Source organism: Patella vulgata, chromosome 6 (assembly GCF_932274485.2).
Source record: "Patella vulgata chromosome 6, xgPatVulg1.2, whole genome shotgun sequence".
NCBI classification, from domain to species: domain Eukaryota; kingdom Metazoa; phylum Mollusca; class Gastropoda; family Patellidae; genus Patella; species Patella vulgata.
In genome coordinates this window covers 22,600,523-22,621,141 of record NC_065884.2, presented here as the reverse complement: position 1 = coordinate 22,621,141, position 20,619 = coordinate 22,600,523, and the positions used below count along the sequence as shown (strand labels likewise).

The following is a 20,619-nucleotide window of genomic DNA, read 5'->3' as shown; positions in this document are numbered from 1 at the left end:
AGTGAAAGAATTATAGTTAAAATATACCATCAAATCAAGCAAAATAATTCTAAACAAAAAATGAGTGACACATCAGCTAGACCTACTGGAGGGAACCACTTAAGTAAAGAGGAGGTTGCTTTTCGTTTATCAAAGCGATTGTGTTATATTTTAAGATATGGAGCGGTTAAGTCAGGGCTACGTGTCAACGAACATGGTAAGATATAAATGGAAAATAAACATACCTGTAGAGTGTATAACCAAGAATTTAAATGTAATGCTTTGGGATTCTCATTACGGTATATTCTTTCATTAAAAAATGCAGTCATTTTATTAGAACAAAATATTATAACATGTCTTTTTAAATTAAGTTTAATTAATTACACAATGATAAAGATCATTAAAATGTTGTTACTAATGCGAAATAGTAGATCAATGTTAAAAGAGTAGAAGGGTGTAAAGACATTAGTTAGAACTTAGATACTAAACTATGAAACAGTTTGATAATAAATAATACTTCAGTTGATAAAGAGGTCAGACTATAGCTACTGCCAAACTGAATTACTGTTATTTAAATAAAAAGAAAAAAGAAAGTAAAATATTTTGTTTTAAATAAGTAATATTGGAGATTAGTGTCTTAACCAATTTATATAAATTACCGGTACACTAAAATTTTAATATATCATCATTTAGTTCAATTTAATGTCAAATTGTTTCTGCTTTTATGGTTGTAAACCTGTATGTTACCTACTTTATGAATAATCCATTATTATTGATCCAGGTCTGAACCTATATAATTCCATGAGTAGTAATAGGTATAGTGCATGAGGCAGAATGTCTATTTTTGTCTTGAACATCCCATACTAAGTCTTATATAAAAATTGTATTTCATCCAAATACTGAGTAAAATTGTATTAATTAAACTGTTTTTTTATCAACAATATTTTCACTATTTCAAGGGTTTGTACCGGTTGAAGAGTTGATAAAATTACCAATGTTAAAATGGCACTCAAAGGAAGACATACTGCAAGAACTCTCAACATCAATATCTACCAGGAATGTTAACAGGTTCGAACTTCTGGAGCAAAATGGAGAAACATTGGCTAGAGCAGTGTATGCGAGAAACTTTGAAAAGGTATGACAATTGACAAGTAACAAATGTCTAAATCAATCACAACATCTTGATTATTTGAACCGATTGGCCAAGCTATTTTGTAAAATGTTGTTAATTAAAGCTGCAATTTCATATTTTTAAGTTATATTTTTAAAATATATTAAAATAAAGCCTTAAAATAGATGGTATCCATAAACTGTCCTACCTTGTTAAAGAATAATCCTATTAATCCTATAAGTCACTATTGTCAGCTGAGAAATTGGCAAAAATATCATTTTCAACTTCAAATTCCAACGTTTGAAGGTGCCTAATGCATGGAGGCAATAGGAAAACAAGGGAGGTAATTGTGTTATTATTTCCTGTGTCAATGATTTTTAAGGGTGGGAAATAATGCCCATGGTCGTATAATAGTGAGTTGATAACCTATTGAGCAAAAGACATAGAAATAATTATGTTTTGACTTTCTTAGAAAATATGAAATTATCGCTTTAATATGTAAATTTAGTAGTGTATTTAGCTTAGTTTATTAGTTACTAGTATATTATTCTCTAATATCATTTCAGGCACCAGTTTCTACAGAAAGCCAAGAATCACAAATAGACTCATTATATGATGTGTGTTTACAAAAAATCATGGATAATTTAAATGATTATGACTTAAGTGATTTTCAAGATGAACATACAATAAGGTACAATATTAATCTACATATTTTAAGGTGAACCATAATAGAATGGAATCTCAACCAAGATTCTGAATCAGTTAATAAATACATAAGCTACTCTCTCATGAACGTTTTGAAATTTCTGTCTTAAGCCCCGATTCACATAGTTTATTTTATGTTTTAATATCTTCACAATGCTTTCCTCTTTTTCAGAATAATGATCTACAGATTAAAATCGCAAAAGAAACTAAACATGAAGGGATTGAAAGTTCTGCTTGTGCCTACATTAGAACACCTTGATTTTGAAGGTTTATATCTTACAGAAAATATCTTCAAATTGTTGTGGAACAACTGTCCAAATTTAAAAGAATTAAGTCTTAAAAACTGTGGTTACATTGTGACAGATACCTTACTTATTCAAATTCTAAAGGTAACTAAACAGTCCAATCTATGACACAGAGTTTATAAATGTCTATGACACAGAGTTTATAATGTCTTAAAATGGCAGAACCTTTTCTTTGAGTGGAAAAAAGTGTATCATTACACATTTAGATTCAGCATACATTTATCTATAGCTGATAAATGTTTTAACTGATGGCAGTTCACTTTTTTTTCGTAACTCAAATTGTGGTTATTTGATTGGCCTATTATCAATAACACATCACAAGTGTAATCAAACTGGAACTTATAACTTCCTTTAAAAAAACAAAATTCTGTCATGCAAAATTTTAAAGTTTGGAGAGTTTAGGCTATGACTTATTTTAGTTTTAATATGAAAACCATCAATTATTTTGGTACATTAGTAATGCTAAATCTTTTTATTTTCAGAAATTACCCAAGATTGAAAGGCTAAATGTAGCCTTTTGTAATCATTTAACAGACAAAACATTAGAAACTATTGTAAAATATATACCACAAATAAAGGAGTTGAATCTCAATAAAATAAATAACTTTAGTGAAGAGGCCATAATCAAATTCTTATCATCGACTCCAGAATTAAAACGACTGGATGTATATAATTTACGAACAACTGAACAAGGTAGGGTGAAAATATTACAGTTGATCAGAAGTCATGGAATAAAGTTTATCTGCCGTGGGTTTGAAAATGAGGATGTTGCACCAGAAATGCCAGCATATCTGTGAAAACAGTTAAAATATAATTTCAAACAGTGTGATATGAAGCCTAAGTGTGATATGTAGCTAGTGCGCAAGAGTACAATACTCTCATATTTTTCATTCCTGGACTACCATAACATTTGTTTTTTCTCACACACCCACCTGTATTATTATTGAAATGACAAAGACTGTATTAAATGTGTAACAGCCATTTTGTGAAGAATTTGGGAGTTGAGCCGAGATGCACCGAATATGCTTTTTGACTTGATCAAAATAAACTGAACTACATTTATTTTTTCAAAAAAATGCAGAATATTTCATTTGTATTCAGGTAAATCCTGAACAGGGATTTAGGGAATAGGCCCAACTCGTTAGGCCAGGAAAACATATTTTTCCTCTTACATCTCAGGGACAATTACAATTTTTTTTTGATAGATGTATAGATATGTATAGTCATTAATCATATATTTTAATCAGTTTAACTAAATTTATTTCCATTATTATACAGATAAATTTACATAAAATATCCCCCCGCCCCCAACCTATTGATGTGCTAGGGGAGGTAATTTACATCAATATAATTTTAGATGGCCTGTTACTTCATCTATTAGTGATGCTGGACCTGAAATGGAAAGTTTAAATAAAAAATAATTTTTTAAAAAAAGGGAAATCAGAGAAAAACTTTCACTGAAGTCAAGATTTTTAAAAGAATGCTGAAATACCGGTGTGTATTCTGTTAATGCTATTTGTTATAGTTGATTAATCCTTAAAAATAACAAATATTGTGATATGGTTACATTTTAATGTGGGGTTTATTGTAAGGCCCTAATATCTCAGAAAACAGCAATAATTGGATGACGACAGTAGATGGTTGTATAAGATGTGATAATAGCACAGGAGTGCTGAAAAATATGAGTATAGCTCTTTCATTGAGTGCAAATTAATGAGAAGGAAACTGGTTTGGATTTCAAACAAATTACACAAACTTTCTATTGATCTAAAGAAAAATCTAGTCACAAGTTAGAAAATGTTTTTAATTTTTTAAATCCAAAAAATGGTTTCAAAACTGACAAACCCACTTCTGGAAAACATCCATTCAGTTTACATCTGCCATTTTGGTTTAAATCCAAGAAATTGAAACTAAAACCACTTTCCGTGTGATAAATTTACCCTGAATAATTCTCATATTCCAAACACCTAAGAATTTTCAGTAAACATGTACATATAATACTAATATGTGCTCACCTGGTCCTATTCCTAGAACTGTTTTGGAACCTGGAGCAATTTGTGTTCTACCAGCATCAGCTATAACACAACATGTTAAACCTACACTTTCAGCTTTCTTACTTAATGCCTTTCTGAAAATATAAATTTCAAGTATACATGTATGTAGTTCATCAACCCAACAGTGAGGCTGATGTCCCCCAGCACACTGATCAGCAGTGAATTTTCGCTAGGCTGCTACAATCACTGATAAGGATGACATCGATGCCACTTAATGAGTCCAAAATATTAACTTTTTTCTTCCGTCAAATACAATTCTAAAACATTTTTTTCATTTATTAGAAAAATAAATAAAGACATTTGAATTGTTTGTAGGTAAAAATCATTTCCTATTTAGTGTAAATGGGTATTAAAATAAGTAAAATTCACCATTTAGTCCGAATCAGTAACGTCTTATGTGAGAGAGAGAGAGAAATGGGGTTTAACGTCCACTCGACACAAACTAGGTCATTTCGGGACTAACATGGTTTAATTTTATTTCAATAATTCGCTTGCGCGTAGGGGTCTTTAGCAGTGGGAGAAAACCCACGAGGTTGGAGAGGCGACCCTACTCCTTGTCACATACAACCGGGGATTCGAAACCACGCCAGTTAACTCAATGACAGGTCGTATGATACAGCACGCCATGCTAACCATTCGGCCATCCAACCCCCCAACGTCTTATGTAAACAATGCACATGCTATTGAGCTAATGATTGATGCCGCGTGATGTGACGTCACGTGTCACAACAGTCATCTATAACAGAGATAATAAAAGGTCTCTGTAAAACAGATTGGTCCCCCAGAAGCAATCCCAATATAAATGACATATTAATTAATTGCACATTTATGATTTCATAAAGCATCAAGCAGTCAAACTGTTTATCTATAGTCTAAGCAGAAACTGCTCATGATAAAACTTAGTCAAGGTTTTGATTGATCAATGAATTTGCGTATCGTTCTGCGTACCTGACCACAAAATGCTCATTATTGAACTATACACAAAGTTTTATCCTCTCACTTAGCCAAAGCAGAGAACATTCATCTTTATACTCCACCAAACCATTTACCTAATAAACACCTTAATGAACAAACTCAATAATACAAGTAGGAGAGTTATTGTGACCAAAAAAGTTTGGAGAACAGACCCATTTTAAAAGTCCCCTGCTTCCCTGCGGTGGTCAAAAAGTCATGCTATTCTGATGTCTAACAATCAGAATAAAGACCTCTGGTGACTAGTCTCATGACTCTCATCTATATAGAGATAACTGTCAAATGTATAAGTATCATGGCATTAGGTTGCAGATCATGCTATAATTTTCTTATTTCACTGTTATCCCTATCAATATTGTTCATTATTTTACATTGCTGCTACGTACTACTACAGTTTGTTAGAATCAAATTATAAGAACACAGGATTCAAGGCCATTGAAGATGTATTTTGGTCAGACAGTGACAATCATGATAACCTCTGTCTCAGATCATAATTAAACTTACAGAGAAGCCTCATCTTCAACTTTAACAACAACTTTAGGCTGCCCGTGACTCCTCCAATACGCTAAAGCTTCTCTGTTATTTTGAAGAGCATTTTCACAACATCCAACAGCTGCATGAGCACACTACAATGAAAAGAAGACTTGTAACTAAATTAAAGCAAGTAAAGTTAAGTGGCGTTGAAAGAATACTCTTCCTTCAGTATGTGAAACTAACCTGTATGTCATTATTTTCAATCTACTTGGAATTTATAGGAATTGTTTACATTAGTGAAAGGAAGAAGCCTTTTGAAGTACAACACTATTACATGTACAATATTACTCTAACAATATTTTTCAGAATAAAGATTTCGTTGGGTCACACAGCAAACATCTTTATGGACTGCTTGGACGATTTAGCTGTAGTGGGAATATGTTTCAATGCCTGGCTTGGTTTTACATTAGGCTATTATATGATATTGCACTTTGTTAACAATCTTGAAGAAGAATTAGCTACATGTATATAGATTCAACATATAAAGCAGGGGGCAAGTTACCAAATGAAAACATTTGCTAAACATGTTATTGTTCATACGTAACACCAAACATATATATACATGTATATTTAATGAGTTGTTCATAAACTAATTTAAATTTTCTCACCTGAGCTGCTGCTTTTCCTTTCCCCATTTTTAAATCATTTCTGACAACTAATACCATTTTATATTCTCCAGTAACAGCAATGGCTGGTTCACTAAGCTACAATGAAAATTTATAAATCAAGATGTTATGATGTTGCTATCTTCACGTCCCAACATGCCATAATAATCAAAAATACTTTTGGTCCAAGAATTATTCAAATTAATTAATTTTAACTAAAGTTACTGTTGATTTAAGTTTACATGGGTTTATACTGCATTTAATTCACACCACCATCTTTATCTTTCTTACGAGTCTTAGTCTTAAATATAGTAGGCTACTGGTAATAATAATTTTGCTATCATTTTCCTACAAGCCAGCCAATTGTACATGAAAAACTCATTTTAAAGGCCTACTTAGATGTGCTTGTAATTAAAATTACATTATAGCAACAGTTTTTACATTAAAATAGTGCAAATTTGATTTTAGGCATATAATAAGCTTAAATTCAGATGAAAATTTTAACATCTATTTTCAAGCTGCACAATTGGGATGGGGGATATGGAAGGGGAAGATTCAAAATGTACATGTACTATAATTGAATACAGTAAAACAGATTGTACGATAACACAAAAAATTAAAACTGTCCACAATGAATGAATGAAAGTGAAAGGAAAGATTTTGTCACCTAAAGAACACAGTTCTACATCTATATTCTAACATAAAATAAAGTTAGTGGTGGACAAGTTACTTATATTCCCAGAAAACTATAGGCCATAGGCCATAATTTACATACATCTTTTGATACCTGTTTGCTTCCCGCATAAACACTTCCTCTGGATAATCTAGATTTTAAAACCCATCCAATTGTTATACCTATACTAAGGCCAGCCACAATTGAAGCTGTTGGACTCTCAAGAATTTTATACATAATATTAATAATCTAAATTAAAACTTATATGCTAAAAAAAAAAAGTATAATTGGAACACTGATTAAATTCTCACTCGGGCAAAAACAAATTAAATTCTGTTTCTAAAACTATAACATTTTCCCAACTTTTTGATAATGAGTGTAGCAATTCCTTTATTTTATGATGGAAAAGACAAGTTCGTTTGGGACAACTCTTTATCTTACTCAGTTCGGTTCAATGAATATTCACTGACTTTACATTTTGATCATGACACAAGCATTCAGCTTCGGTGTGATATTAGGCCTAGAAGCAAACGCCTGCACAGTTATAGGCCGTTAATGTTGTTAAGTCTTGTCAAACGTTCTTTATTATATCTTTCGTTTACCGCGAATAATTCGAGCATTCATGAGTGGCAATGTCCACAACATGCATAACGGCACACGCTTCCTGAACTGTAACCGGTTCTTTTATTTACTCCACCTTTTGGCCTATCAAATCAGAGAACCGTTTTCGGTATCTTTTCCGGTTCAATCTCAAGTAACTTCCGGTTTAAGTTTTTAATTTATTTATTTTGACAATAAAAAGTGTTTAACTTTAAGCATGACTCTTTTTGACAATATTAAACAGCTTCACCAATCAGAATTATATGGTGAAGTGAAGCAATTGGTAAGATATGTAAAACTAGCAGCAATAGCAAACCTTATGTTAGGCCGCTATGTCAATGGATGGATTATGTTTAACTTCTAGTTCTCTCCTCTCAGACTCAAGACTTCTCTTCTATCTCAACTGTGATACTGTCACTCCTTAGCCAAGGCTTAGGCTTAGGCCTAGGGTGGGGGGGTGGCTGATAGTTCAGCTTTTAACGTAGGTCTCATTACACTCGCCCTGTATGTTCAGGAACTGTCCTATTGAATTCTTGTCGAAAATCTAATTGCTCCCCAGTCAATTTTACTGGGCAACATTCTAGTTGTTTCTCTAAACAGTTGCGTGTCAGCCCCTGTGAACGCCTGAACAATATAAATGAACATCTTAGTGAGTAAATAAGACCTTGCTTACCTTGCTAGAACCAGTATAATCGACACAACACCCTGTTAAAAAATACGTCCCCGTCTTCTAACCGACTTGGTGGACTTCATTGAAAGGGTAACGCACAAATTTACGAACTCGGCCATATAAGTCAGATGAAACGAAATTTAGGTAAGCCTGGGAGAAAAAAATTGAAATTTTTGAAAAGTTGAGAATCTTCTGACATTTATTGCTTTGCTTAGCCAAATAACAATAATTTACAATCAATTTTTTTCAAAATTCCCAAATTGGGCCCCCATATACGCATACACATATCTGAGGATTTATGTGCACATAACCAGGCTTCAGAAACACGAACATTGCACTTTGATAAAAAATTTATAAATCTTTCTACTGTTTGTTATAAAGGTATTTATTTCAACTATACAAAAATAGCACTGAAGTTTACGGTAATTACTTTACAGCAGATATTTTGGGACATTCAGTCACATGATCAGTTGACGTATAATAGCGAAGATTATCTGCCGAATCGAATTTAAATCTTATTTTTAGCACACACACGCTAATTATGCAGTGATTTTGAAAATTATTTGATAGAGGACAGATCCTTCATGGGATGTCTGACATCCTACTTTCTTCTTTAAAAACTTGAAGGACTAATCAGCTCAAAGTTGACAATCTGCGCACCCATTTGATACGCGCAGATTACAATCGACACGCGCAGGATCTAATCAGCGGGGACAGAGTAGAATCTGCGTAATACGTCCAGTCCATGCAGATTGCAATCTGTCTGAGGGGTGAAGAATGTGCCCAACAAACACACTGCATATCAAAAAAGCTTCTCTTGAAGTGAACTGTAATATAATGATTTTGGTAGCCAATATATTTACGATCATGTCGAGGAAATATTTCCTATCTTTATTTTTTTTATTTAGGCTACCATAGCTTTAACATTATGTGACAACAACACAGAAGCAGAACTCTTGTCACCATCACAACGATATCAAGTCCTTGTTTTCCTTGCAGATTCTCTCTGTTATTTAACAGAATTTAAAAAATCAGAGGTTTGTAGAAATGAATTAAGCTATGCGTTTTTGTTATTCCCAATCATATTTTAAAATAAAAGAAGAAATTTAACATCCCACAGCAAAAGCACAATTTTTTTTCTCTTTGTTACATATATTTGTAATAGTATATAGTATATTGGAATACTCAGAGTGACCCTTTTTTTCGATACATGTGCAAATAATTATATTAATATTATTTTTTCAGTGTATTTATCGTAAAGCTCTGCTGTTTAAGAAAGCTATAAATAAAGTTGCAAAAGGAAAATGTGGAAATGTTACAGTAAGAACAATATTTGATTTTATAAAATTAAATATTTATATGTATATTGAAAGAACTATAAAGCATTAACTTTGTATACGTTTAAAAACTTAATACATGTAATTAAATAGTTAAAACCCATTTATGTCTCTTAGACATGGATATGCAATTTTAATGTTTTTATCAAATTTTTTTTTTTATCAATTCCAATACAAAACTGACCCGACGAAAATGACCACCCTTGTCAAACCACATATTTGATTTTAGCATGAAATTACACATATATGAATTACAGTTTATATACTATAGATACGACATTAAAACTGTGTATATTTTTAATTGTAGGAAATAACAACAGATGTAGAAGTAAAGTATAGATTGTATAACTGCTTAACAAAGATGGAACAAGATAAAGAAGCTTTAAATGTTGTAAGTATCAGTATTTATATTTGAAATGAACTATATTGGTCAGTATATCTTGGAAACATTTAGACTGAATCTACCACAGTAACTTTTATAACTACTGATTAAAGACTATCAAAGTTAAAAGAGGATGAAAGAAATCTGTGCTAACAGCAACATGTTACAGCAGACTGAAAACATAATGTGAATGGAACTTAAATGATAGATATTGTAAAATTTTGAAAGTGTAAAATGTTGGACAGTTTACCTGCTTGAACTCTATAATGAAATCACAGAGTAATACAAGTATTAATGTATGAAATGTTGTCATGTAAATTTATCATTGAATATTATAGTTAGAAAGCATCAACACAAAACAAAGAAATTCAAAAGTAAATCTAGCTTTAGCTAAACTGTATTTAAAAGATGGAAGAGATAGATCTGCTATAACATGTTATAAAGAAGTTGTCAGGTAATTAGTTTCATGTTTTCACAACTTTACCTGATTTCATATGTGTTCTGGTTACACCAAAATGACAGTGCTGGACAAGTCCGTTCCTACTGTCTGGACAGCATTGAGTAGTGAATCAAATGGGTACCATCCAGAACAATTCACTAAGTTAAGCACACCATAAGAATATTTGACAAATATGCTTTTAGTATTCCATTGTAGTCGTCCCCTGTTCGACCTTATTGAATATTTGATATATGTTTTAGATCATGATTTTTTCAGAGAACATCCTATGGCTCTAGAAGCTATTAATGGTTTATTGTCTCTGGGCATGAAATCAGCTGATGTTGAAGCTCTAGTGATGAATAGTTTACCACATGGTTCTAATTATGATTGGTAGGTAATATTTATATAACTCTCAATAATACCGTACATACACCATTATTTCTTTGTTTACATTGATACAGTCGTAGGTTCATTTCATTTGATAATGTGAGTTTTCTAAAGACTATTGTGTTACCACCCAGAATTAATATGCTTTGTGCTTGTCCATGAAAATATCATATGGTACTACTGTTTAGTTTCAACCTACTCATGATGTTTATATATCTGTAGGTTAACTGTGTGGATTAAAGGTCATTCCTATTTAGCATCTAAAGAATACAACTACGCTGTCTCTACATTTAAACTGATGGAATCTAAGGTAAATTCTAAATACACATGTTTTAATATTTGATCTGTTAATGGAGTACTTTAACCTGCATAATGCATATCCTTCTCATTAGGTTCTACTTCGTCATCACACAGTGAAATAAGTTCCTGTATAATGAAATAATCATTTATTGTTAGTCCGTCCACAATATCTGTAGGTTAACTGTGTGGATTAAAGGTCATTCCTATTTAGCATCTAAAGAATACAACTACGCTGTCTCTACATTTAAACTGATGGAATCTAAGGTAAATTCTAAATACACATGTTTTAATATTTGATCTGTTAATGGAGTACTTTAACCTGCATAATGCATATCCTTCTCATTAGGTTCTACTTCGTCATCACACAGTGAAATAAGTTCCTGTATAATGAAATAATCATTTATTGTTAGTCCGTCCAAACAGCTAGTTACTTGCTGACATTGATTTCAGATTTAATAACTTCCAAATGGTTTAGTTCTGTGATTGTTCAAAATGTACCAAATTATTCTCAACTCATCTGCCACTTTTATGGTATCTTAATTTATTCTCTCTTATTGTCCCCCGCCTTTCGAAGAAAGCAGGGGACTATTAAAATGGGTTCGTCCGTCTGTCTGTCTGTCCGTCTGTCTGTCCGTCCGTCTGTCCGTCCGTCCGTCTGTCTGTCCGTCACACTTTTTGGGACACAATAACTCTCTTCCTAATTGAGCTAGAATGTTCAAACTTGGTGTATGTGTTTATTAGGTCAATGCCTTGATGGAGTTCGAAGATGAGCATTTTCCGCTTAGGGTAAGCAGAGATAAGCAATTTGATTGGTTGATGCTTTGGGACACGATAACTCTCTTCCTAATTGGGCTAGAATGTTCAAACTTGGTGTATGTGTTGATTAGGTCAATGCCTTGATGGAGTTCGAAGATGAGCATTTTCCGCTTAGGGTAAGCAGAGATAAGCAATTTGATTGGTTGATGCTTTGGGACACGATAACTTTTAATTGAGCTAGAATGTTCAAACTTGGTGTATGTGTTTATTAGGTCAATGCCTTGTTCCACTTAATGAAATGAAGAAGCCAATTGAATTTCAACAATTTCCATTGATTGCTTCAAGAGTTATGAGTTATGACCCTTTTAAAATAAAAATTATAAAATTGGATTCTCAAATTGTATTACTGAAACAAGGCAGTCAATCAAATTTCAACAATTTAAATGTGATACTTCTATAGTTATGACCCCTCCTGACTTTTTAAATTGTTGTAAATTAACATTCTGTGTTTCGTTTATTGTCGCCCGCCTTTCGAAGAAAGCAGGGGACTATTAAAATGGGTTCGTCTGTCCGTCCGTCACACTTTTTGGGACACAATAACTCTCTTTCTAATTGAGCTAGAATGTTCAAACTTGGTGTAGGTGTTTATTAGGTCAATGCCTTGATGAAGTTCGAAGATGAGCATTTTCTGCTTAAGGTAAGCAGAGATAAGCAATTTGATTGGTTGATGCTTTGGGACACGATAACTTTAGTTCTAATTAAGTGAGAGTGATGAAACTTGGTGTACAGTTTCATTACATCAATACCTTGACTAAGTTCGATAATGAGCATTTTCTGCTCAGGGTAAGCAGAGCTATAAGCAATTTGATTGGCCAAGACTTTGGAACACAATAACTCTTCTTCAAATTGAGCTAGAATGTTCAATCTTAGTGTAGGTGTTTATTAGGTCAATGTCTAGATGGAGTTCGAAGATGAGCATTTTCTGCTTAGGGAAGCAGACATAAGCAATTTGATTGGTTGATGCTTTGGGATACGATAACTTTAGTTCTAATTTAGTGAGAGTGATGGAACTTGGTGACGGTGTATAGTTTCATTACATCAATCCCTTGACTAAGTTTGATGATGAGCATTTTCTGCTCAGGGTAAGCAGAGCGATAAGCAATTTGATTGGTCGAGACTTTGGAACACAATAACTCTCATTCTAATTGAGGTAGAATGTTCAAACTTGGTGTAGGCGTTCATTAGGTGAATGCCTTGATGGAGTTCGATGATAAACATTGTCTGCTTAGGGTAAGCAGAGATAAGCAATCTGATTGGTTGATTCTTTGGGGTACGATAACTTTGGTTATATAATGAAGTGATGGCAATGAAACTTTGAATATAGATTCATTATATCATTAGCTTGACTTAAGTTCGATGGTGAGAATTTTCTGGTTAGGCTAAAGAGCAATTTGAGGTAGAATGCTGAAACTGCATGTAAATGTTCATTAGGTGAATGTCTTGACTCAGTTCAGTGATTAACATTTCGAGCTAAAGCTAAGCAGAGCTAAGTAATTTCATTGGTTGATGCTTTGGAACAAGATAACTTTGATTCTCTCTGATAGAGAGTGATGAAACTTAGTGTATAGTGAGTGGATAATCAGTTTGATTGCTTGATATCTTTGAAAAAAATAAATGTGCGATTAATTAATATTGGTCATCTATTTATTTTGGGATTTCGGCGGGGGACATCAGCCTCACTGTTGGCTTGTTGTATATTATTCTTTCCCTTGTTAACCCTTGTGTATAAATATATCTTTACTGTAATATGCTTTTTCATTTTTTGATTGATAAAGATGAGAGGCCACTCATGGAAGCATCACTAGAAACATGCATTCAATTAACTTGTAATCTTTTGATTGTGTCATATAAACACAACACTAATCACTGGTTCGTACATATACTAGGACGTTTCGACAAGTGTTCTCAAATCATTATTGTGCTTGATAACAATACAAGAACACTTGTTGAAACGTTGTGTTATATGTGTGCAAACCATTGATTATTTTCCATATTAATAATAATTGTATTGCATTTATTGTGCTTGGTTGCTAAATGCCACTTAAGGTTTATGATTGTGTTATGTTTTATTCTGTGTGAGTTAGTATTTATATACTACATGTTTTTATTATAGTTAAATCTCCGAGATAGTGTACCTATACTCAGTGCTATAGCTGAATCTAAATTCTATGATGGTAATTATCAACAAGCGATGTTAGTATTTCAACGGGTAAGTCATGGTGTATATTAACACCATTGGTCATATTCTATTTTCATTATGTCAAATTATATTATCAGTAGCTGATTTCCATAACAACCGGGTATGTGTTATAGTTTATTACTCATTAGAGTACCATAAACTGTATAGCTATCCTGAAAATCAATTTCAAATGGCTTAAAATTTTGATCCGAAACATTTGTTTATATTTTTAAATTATTTAATGAGATTGTATAAGTTGATATCCTGGGATTGTTTCTTTGACTACATTTATTACTAAAATTTGAATATAATCGTTATTTGTAAATTGCAGTTATTGTACTGAGAAATATTTTATTTTACATAATAGATTAGATCTCTTGATCCATATTATATGAAGAATATGGATCTTTATGCATATATACTAGTAAGAGAAAGAAGTTCCAAGGAATTACAAAGGTAAAATTTATTTGTAATAACATTTTTAAAAATCTGAAGGATGCAAAGCCGGATTTCAAATCTTGTTAGTACAGATATTATTAATCATTCTATATCGAAAATTCCTAATTACATAATAATCTGTTAGAGAATAAACCTTAGGTTGTAGCAGATGATCAGTTAACAGCGAAGGAAACATTTTTTTAAATATCTTGAATTAGTCCATAAAAGTTTTCCATAAAGATTGATACATGTATGAATATATAACTGATGAATTTTTCATGTATTTACAGTTTAGCTCATGATTTGATAGCTATATCAGAACAAGCACCAGAACCATGGATTGCTCTAGGTTATATGACTTTAATATGTTCAAATAAAACAAGAGAAAAATTATCAAGAGCATTGTATTTTGGAGTAAAGGTAAAAATATTTGTGTTTACAAATATATAAATATATACATGCATTTTTTCCTTATATTTAAAAAAGATTACTTACACTACAAGAGCTGAAGCTCTTTGATTTAGGAACAAATAATAGTGTTGAATTAGTTTGATCTGGTTTCTTGTGGGACAATCTCAGTGTTTATCTTAAAAAACAAATCAGCAGATCAAATTTAATTAAACCACACATCTTTTATTTTAGCCAGATCAAGCCTGGTGTATTCCTTTAATATGAGTCATTCCATTTGATTGGCATACCATATTTACAATGCATTTATTTTATTCAGTCTTAAACCAAACCATCTCGGCTAGACTAACACTTATTATAATACTGATTGATAAAAAAAAAGACATTGGGTGATAATCAACATACAATTCATTCCATCCTATCAACAGAAATTAACAAAACAATAATCAATATCACCATATATTAGATGTACAGCTTGTAAAATGTGCAAATTGCCTCTTGAACAACAGAAAATACTGTATCCATTACATTGTGCCGAGAAATTATTAACTAATTTGAATGTTGTTTCTTTTTTCAACATGAACAGGCATATACGTTTAAACCAAAATTAGTTGAAGCTCTGTTATTAAAAGGTTCCACATTAGTAGAATTAAAGAAAACTCAGGATGCTATAGTACATTATCAGGAAGTAGTTAGATTAGCACCACATAGATTTGAAGCTTACCAAGGTGAGAAATTAATATTATCCATTATGTCATATCCAACTAGTGATAAAGTTTATTCCACTGTTATCACTTGCTAGTTATAATTAAGTACTCTTGTCCCTCTATGTTGATCATTTCCTCCATAAAATTTGATTTCATCTTTTACTGGAGTTGTTTTGATAAAACAAATTTTAAATAGGAGTTTTTATTTTTCACCATTTGTTTAGTTGTTTGGACACTGAAGGATTATATTGATTAATTCACCTGTGAAAATTTATTTTATTTTCTGATGACCGTCCTTCCATCCCCATTTTATTTCCAGAGCATATTTTATTATCCTTTCAAGAAATCTTTTTGAAACTTTGTACAAACATCAAACTATTATAGTATTTTATTTTCTGATGTATAAGCTTAATGTTTAACATACAGGAGCTGATTGAGGTAGACAAAGGTTGTTGTGCAAACCTTAAAGTGAGTAGTGAGTTACCGTGATCAGAGTATGAATCTTCTGACTAGTCCCATTGATATTCTAAGAAGTTGTTTTTCCTTATGCCTTCCAAACAAGTAAGGATGCGGGATGGTGATGATTAGTCATCTTGTTTTTGTTGCTACAAAAATCTGAATAAAAGTTTTTTTTTCACCAGGTTTAATAAACTGTTATTTAATAAGTTGGAGAATGAAAGATGCTATATCATGGTGTGGTCGAGCTATGAGAACACTAGGAAATAGTGCCAGAACTTTAACAGTAAATTATTTTCTCTTTAATTTATAATGATAGCATAAACATTTTATTAATTAAACTAGGAATATTAAACTTGAGACATAATAAATCATAACTTAAAATTGATCCCATTTCATATATATGTCTTTTCTTGATAATTTGTTTTAATATCTTATTTCAGTTGTCAGCTTCGGTGTTAGCCAAAGATCCAAGTACTATTTCAAAGGTAAATAAAATAATCACAGTACATGCTTCATTTTATCAAACAAAAAAAATGCTCTAAATCCTTTAATCATGTTAATATTTATAGAATTAATACATTACTTTTTGTTTATTTTTTTAGGCTAAACAGTATCTTGAGAAAGCCATGAGGTTTGATCCTACATATGTTGAAGCAGTCTATATTACAGCAGAAATTTTAATGCAGGAAAAAGCATACCAACAAGGAATTGAAATGTAAGTATTACATTCTTTGGTATTAATTCTATAGGGAGTTCCACGATATTTGACTTAATATATATAGGCCTATAATAGTTTTATGATCCAGGAACATTTTTCTATCGATATTGGACAAGTTACCATTATTAAAATTTTCTGTAACAAATTAGAAAATAAATAAAATGAATACTGTAGAAAAATATCCTTCACAAAAAAGTGGCAAACAAGATACAGTGTTTATAAAATATTATCTTTTTATGTGGACTCTTTGACTACTAAGTTCATGAATGTATGCACCAGGACCAAGTGAAGGTTGTGATTTGAAAATCCACTACAATGTCGCTTTCTTTGATTTAACCTACCAGCCTTTCTTGACATAAACATGTGATGGTCGTGGGACAAAAAAACTAATTGTTCATCTTTCAGGGCACAACATCATTACAGGGGCTTGTGTTCTAAATTAATCTTTATGAAATAAAACTATCTTTTATTATAGATTAAAGAAACAGTTATCAGTGCAGACTAAGACTTCAGCCAGACTACATCAATTATTAGGAGATTTTCAAGCACAGATGGGTTTTTATGCTGATGCTTTAAGTCAGTATAGTACAGCGTTAGGGTAAGACATTGACACGTTTAATAAAATATTTGACATGACACTTGATTTCTATTAGACAAAATCACAAATCTGTCATAAGTTTTATCTGTGATGCTGGGCTGACGAGGGGAAGTGGCTCTAGTTACGTTACTAGAATGTTACGTTGGGATTCAGTTGGTATTTCACTTCAAAGATTTTTGGTTCTTTTAAGTCATTAGAAAGGAGCCAGTAACGCTTCCGTCTGTGCAAAGATTTTCTCCCCATTATTTGCGCATATAGAATTAAAAAATAAAAATTATATAAATGACCTTTGTAAATTCCTTTCAACATGTTATATGATTTAGATCAGTAATACAACATATTGGTAAACAGATAATATAATGTGACTTTTTTTTTTAACAGGATTGATCCAAACTATAGTCGTGCTAAAAAAGGTATAGAGAGAGTGGAGAAACAGAATGTTGATTTAGAGACAGATACAGAAGCTGAAGATATGCGTGCTAGTGATAATGATGTAATTAATGATTTATATATTTACACAGAAATATTTTATAAATAAACCATAAGATTAGCCATCTGTCACTAACAATGATAGGATCATATTTAGGTTTTGTCAGGGACATATTTTCTTCTATTCTATTTCCCCAATAGAATGTCTGGTTGCAAGTTCCGATAGATAATCATATTTTATCTATGTAACATGAAATATTCTAATAATATTTAGTTTATTATTTTATCACAGAAAATAAAGATACATTCTCGCGTACAAACTGGGTGATTTAATGGTATATATGGACTAAAAACATATTTTAACTAATTAATTTGTCATTATTTTGCTTCAAATCCTTCTCAAACATTGTAATTGAGAAGGAATGCCCTGCTATAAAAATTTGATCAAACCAGGTCATGTTTACGGCGCGTGACTGACCTCTCTTGGAAGTCAGAGGAGAATTCATTGCATACATAAGACGATGTCGTCTTTAATCGCTTACTATTTATTACAAATATCGAATCCTAATTAAATTCTTGGATTATCCACTACCCGCGTCTTTTTCCGTAATTTTTATCTCAGAAAGTGTTGTACGTCTAACTCTTCATAAAGTTTATCAACTTGTACATCAAGCGATCAATCTTCACTTGTGACCTTTGACATCACGCGTGCAGAAATTCCTAATCGTCGGGTTGTGGATTAGGGGAACCCTTACATTTTTGTCCTGTATACGCTCCATGAGTGTTTTTCGGGGAATCCAGTATTTTTCTAGTAAGATTGGATATCTCTACTTTCCATATATACCAAAATTGCCATACTTTTATTGGAAATAACCACCCGATAAATACTTTTCTGGGAACCCATCCTTAATGTGACTGGTGATAGATCATATTTAACACATTAATTCTGGTCAAACTGTATAAATCAGTTATAAAATATATATTATTTTATTTTTAGATTGAGTTTGAAGGAAGTGACTTAGATAGTACATGGTCGGAAGCAGAGTTTAACTGATCACAATATGTATTGAGATAACCGAAATCAAAGTAGTGCTGAATGGAAGATGCTGAGTAATAAACTGTTTATTATTGCAAGTCGATCAGTTTATTAAATGCTGACAGTGCCCAGGCAAAACTAACTGTATGGTGTCAGTCAATCAAAGATAAAAATCAAATGTTTGAAAAGAAAGCATAAAACAAAATGTATATATTGAAATGCATTAATGTTTTGAGAGATAGTTGTTTCTCAAATGACTTATTTCTGACAGATGTTAGTCCCAGATTGTTCAGTCTAAGTTTATTATTTGATATGACTATATACAACAATTGAACTGATAGATCATAGATCATCTCGCTCTGTATACATGAAATCATGATTGTGAAAATCAAAACAGTGAGTTCAATTTTATTTGTTTATATATTAATGACAACAGGTTCTTATCAATTTAGTTTAAAAGTGGATGTTAAGTGAGGTTCTTTCACACACATTCTACACAAAGGTGTTTTCCTCAGGTTTAGAATCCGTTATTCATTGATATTGATTTATAATATATTGTTAATTATGATTGCTTTCGCATTTTATGCAATTATATGTAACAATCTTATAATTCAAAACAAATGTGGTCCTTCTTATAGTTTACATCTTTCTTCTTCATATCACATAACAAATTAAATAAAAATTGATACAGTGCAATAATATTTACACTAATAGTATACATAAACATTCTCTTTAAATTACACAATTCAACATTGTCACACATAAATTTTATCTGAATCTGAAAATGTAAATAAAATACATGAGAATAAATAATTTATTTTTTGTAAAAATGTTACGGTAATAAATGATGCTTAAACCAAAATCATGTTGAATTTTTATAGTGATGTTTTATCAATCTGGTAATCATGTTGAATTTATAGTGATGTTTTATCAAATCTGGTAATCATTTTGAATTTCATAGTGATGTTTATTCAAATCTGGTAATCATGTTGAAATTTAAAGTGAAGTTTTGTCAAATCTGGTAATTATATTGGATTTTATATGAAATCTGGTAATGAAGAGGAAAAAAATATCGGGGACCACACCTATGTGGCCTAGACCAGTGCTTTGTGATTGGTTTTAAAAAAAACAGACAACTGTGATGTAGTCAGAGCATGGTCAAAATTATGTAAGATTATACCCAAATTTTCTTTCCGGGGCAAGGCCCACCTCACCCCAACACCATCTAAGATTGCTTCAGTAAAGCCAAATATCAAAATTTGCTTGGGGTGTAATGCCTTTGCCATCAACCCTTGTCCAATATCTAGTAAATCAAGCACATGCAAGCTGATACAGCATTTACTCGTGGATAGAAGTTCACATTTTGCACACCAGTTTACATTATATCTTAGTGTTTCTTACCCACAGCATCATATTATTTTTAATTTAAGAATACAAAGAAATGAAATGTAACATCCTACTGTTCTGCTCCTATACTGGGCTAATAAAGACGGGCATACGCCATACAGTGTGCTATGAGGGAAATTTTGCCCGGGCAGCAGCACTATGGCCTACTCTTACATCAAATTCCATCTGCCAAGGGATCTTTTACGCACACGCCAATGTATACATGGGACCTTAGTTTTTCGTCCCATTCAAACGATTAAACCCCTGTACGTACCACTTACAAGGGGAAACCAACATGTCATTCTTGTGATGACCTCCGCTCTTTTTTCAAAACTGAGATCCTGCTCCATTAGAAATTTCTGAAGGGAAATGATCCGTGTTCTTATAATCTG

General features: G+C 31.9%; 3 protein-coding genes across 3 annotated transcripts; 2 read left to right on the top strand and 1 right to left on the bottom strand.

The window, feature by feature from the left end:
- Positions 1–60: 60 nt before the first annotated feature.
- LOC126825241 (uncharacterized) lies at positions 61–2,910 on the top strand. Its single transcript, XM_050554809.2, has 5 exons — positions 61–196; positions 939–1,114; positions 1,657–1,781; positions 1,968–2,184; positions 2,583–2,910. Exons 1-5 carry the CDS (start codon positions 61–63, stop codon positions 2,895–2,897), a joined length of 969 nt encoding a protein of 322 aa, XP_050410766.1. The 3' UTR covers positions 2,898–2,910.
- Positions 2,911–3,337: 427 nt separating this feature from the next.
- On the bottom strand, positions 3,338–8,230 carry LOC126825242 (peptidyl-tRNA hydrolase 2, mitochondrial). The gene is made up of 5 exons (XM_050554810.2): positions 8,212–8,230; positions 6,269–6,364; positions 5,631–5,752; positions 4,116–4,228; positions 3,338–3,492 (listed from the first exon to the last, which is right to left on the bottom strand). The coding sequence occupies exons 2-5, from the start codon at positions 6,323–6,325 to the stop codon at positions 3,443–3,445; spliced, it is 342 nt and encodes a 113-aa protein (XP_050410767.1). The 5' UTR covers positions 6,326–6,364; positions 8,212–8,230; the 3' UTR covers positions 3,338–3,442.
- On the top strand, positions 7,686–19,696 carry LOC126825240 (anaphase-promoting complex subunit 7). The gene is made up of 17 exons (XM_050554808.2): positions 7,686–7,821; positions 9,117–9,245; positions 9,454–9,528; positions 9,853–9,936; positions 10,266–10,381; positions 10,643–10,756; positions 10,976–11,063; positions 13,983–14,078; positions 14,416–14,504; positions 14,777–14,906; positions 15,481–15,622; positions 16,243–16,343; positions 16,501–16,545; positions 16,663–16,775; positions 17,254–17,376; positions 17,758–17,869; positions 18,803–19,696. Exons 1-17 carry the CDS (start codon positions 7,756–7,758, stop codon positions 18,857–18,859), a joined length of 1,680 nt encoding a protein of 559 aa, XP_050410765.2. The 5' UTR covers positions 7,686–7,755; the 3' UTR covers positions 18,860–19,696.
- The last annotated feature ends 923 nt before the right edge of the window (positions 19,697–20,619 follow it).

Bases quoted from the DNA above. Each gene is read 5' to 3' on its own strand.
- LOC126825240 (XM_050554808.2), top strand. From the start codon at position 7,756: ATGACTCTTTTTGACAATATTAAACAGCTTCACCAATCAGAATTATAT. The intron at 14,079-14,415 runs GTAAGTCATGGT...TTTACATAATAG, and splicing joins CGATGTTAGTATTTCAACGG to ATTAGATCTCTTGATCCATA. The intron at 16,344-16,500 runs GTAAATTATTTT...ATCTTATTTCAG, and splicing joins ATAGTGCCAGAACTTTAACA to TTGTCAGCTTCGGTGTTAGC.
- LOC126825242 (XM_050554810.2), bottom strand. From the start codon at position 6,325: ATGGTATTAGTTGTCAGAAATGATTTAAAAATGGGGAAAGGAAAAGCA. The intron at 4,229-5,630 runs GTAAGTTTAATT...TTATATTTTCAG, and splicing joins GTTGAAGATGAGGCTTCTCT to AAAGGCATTAAGTAAGAAAG. The intron at 3,493-4,115 runs GTGAGCACATAT...TTTCCATTTCAG, and splicing joins AGTTCTAGGAATAGGACCAG to GTCCAGCATCACTAATAGAT.
- LOC126825241 (XM_050554809.2), top strand. From the start codon at position 61: ATGAGTGACACATCAGCTAGACCTACTGGAGGGAACCACTTAAGTAAA. The intron at 1,115-1,656 runs GTATGACAATTG...ATATCATTTCAG, and splicing joins ATGCGAGAAACTTTGAAAAG to GCACCAGTTTCTACAGAAAG. The intron at 1,782-1,967 runs GTACAATATTAA...CCTCTTTTTCAG, and splicing joins CAAGATGAACATACAATAAG to AATAATGATCTACAGATTAA.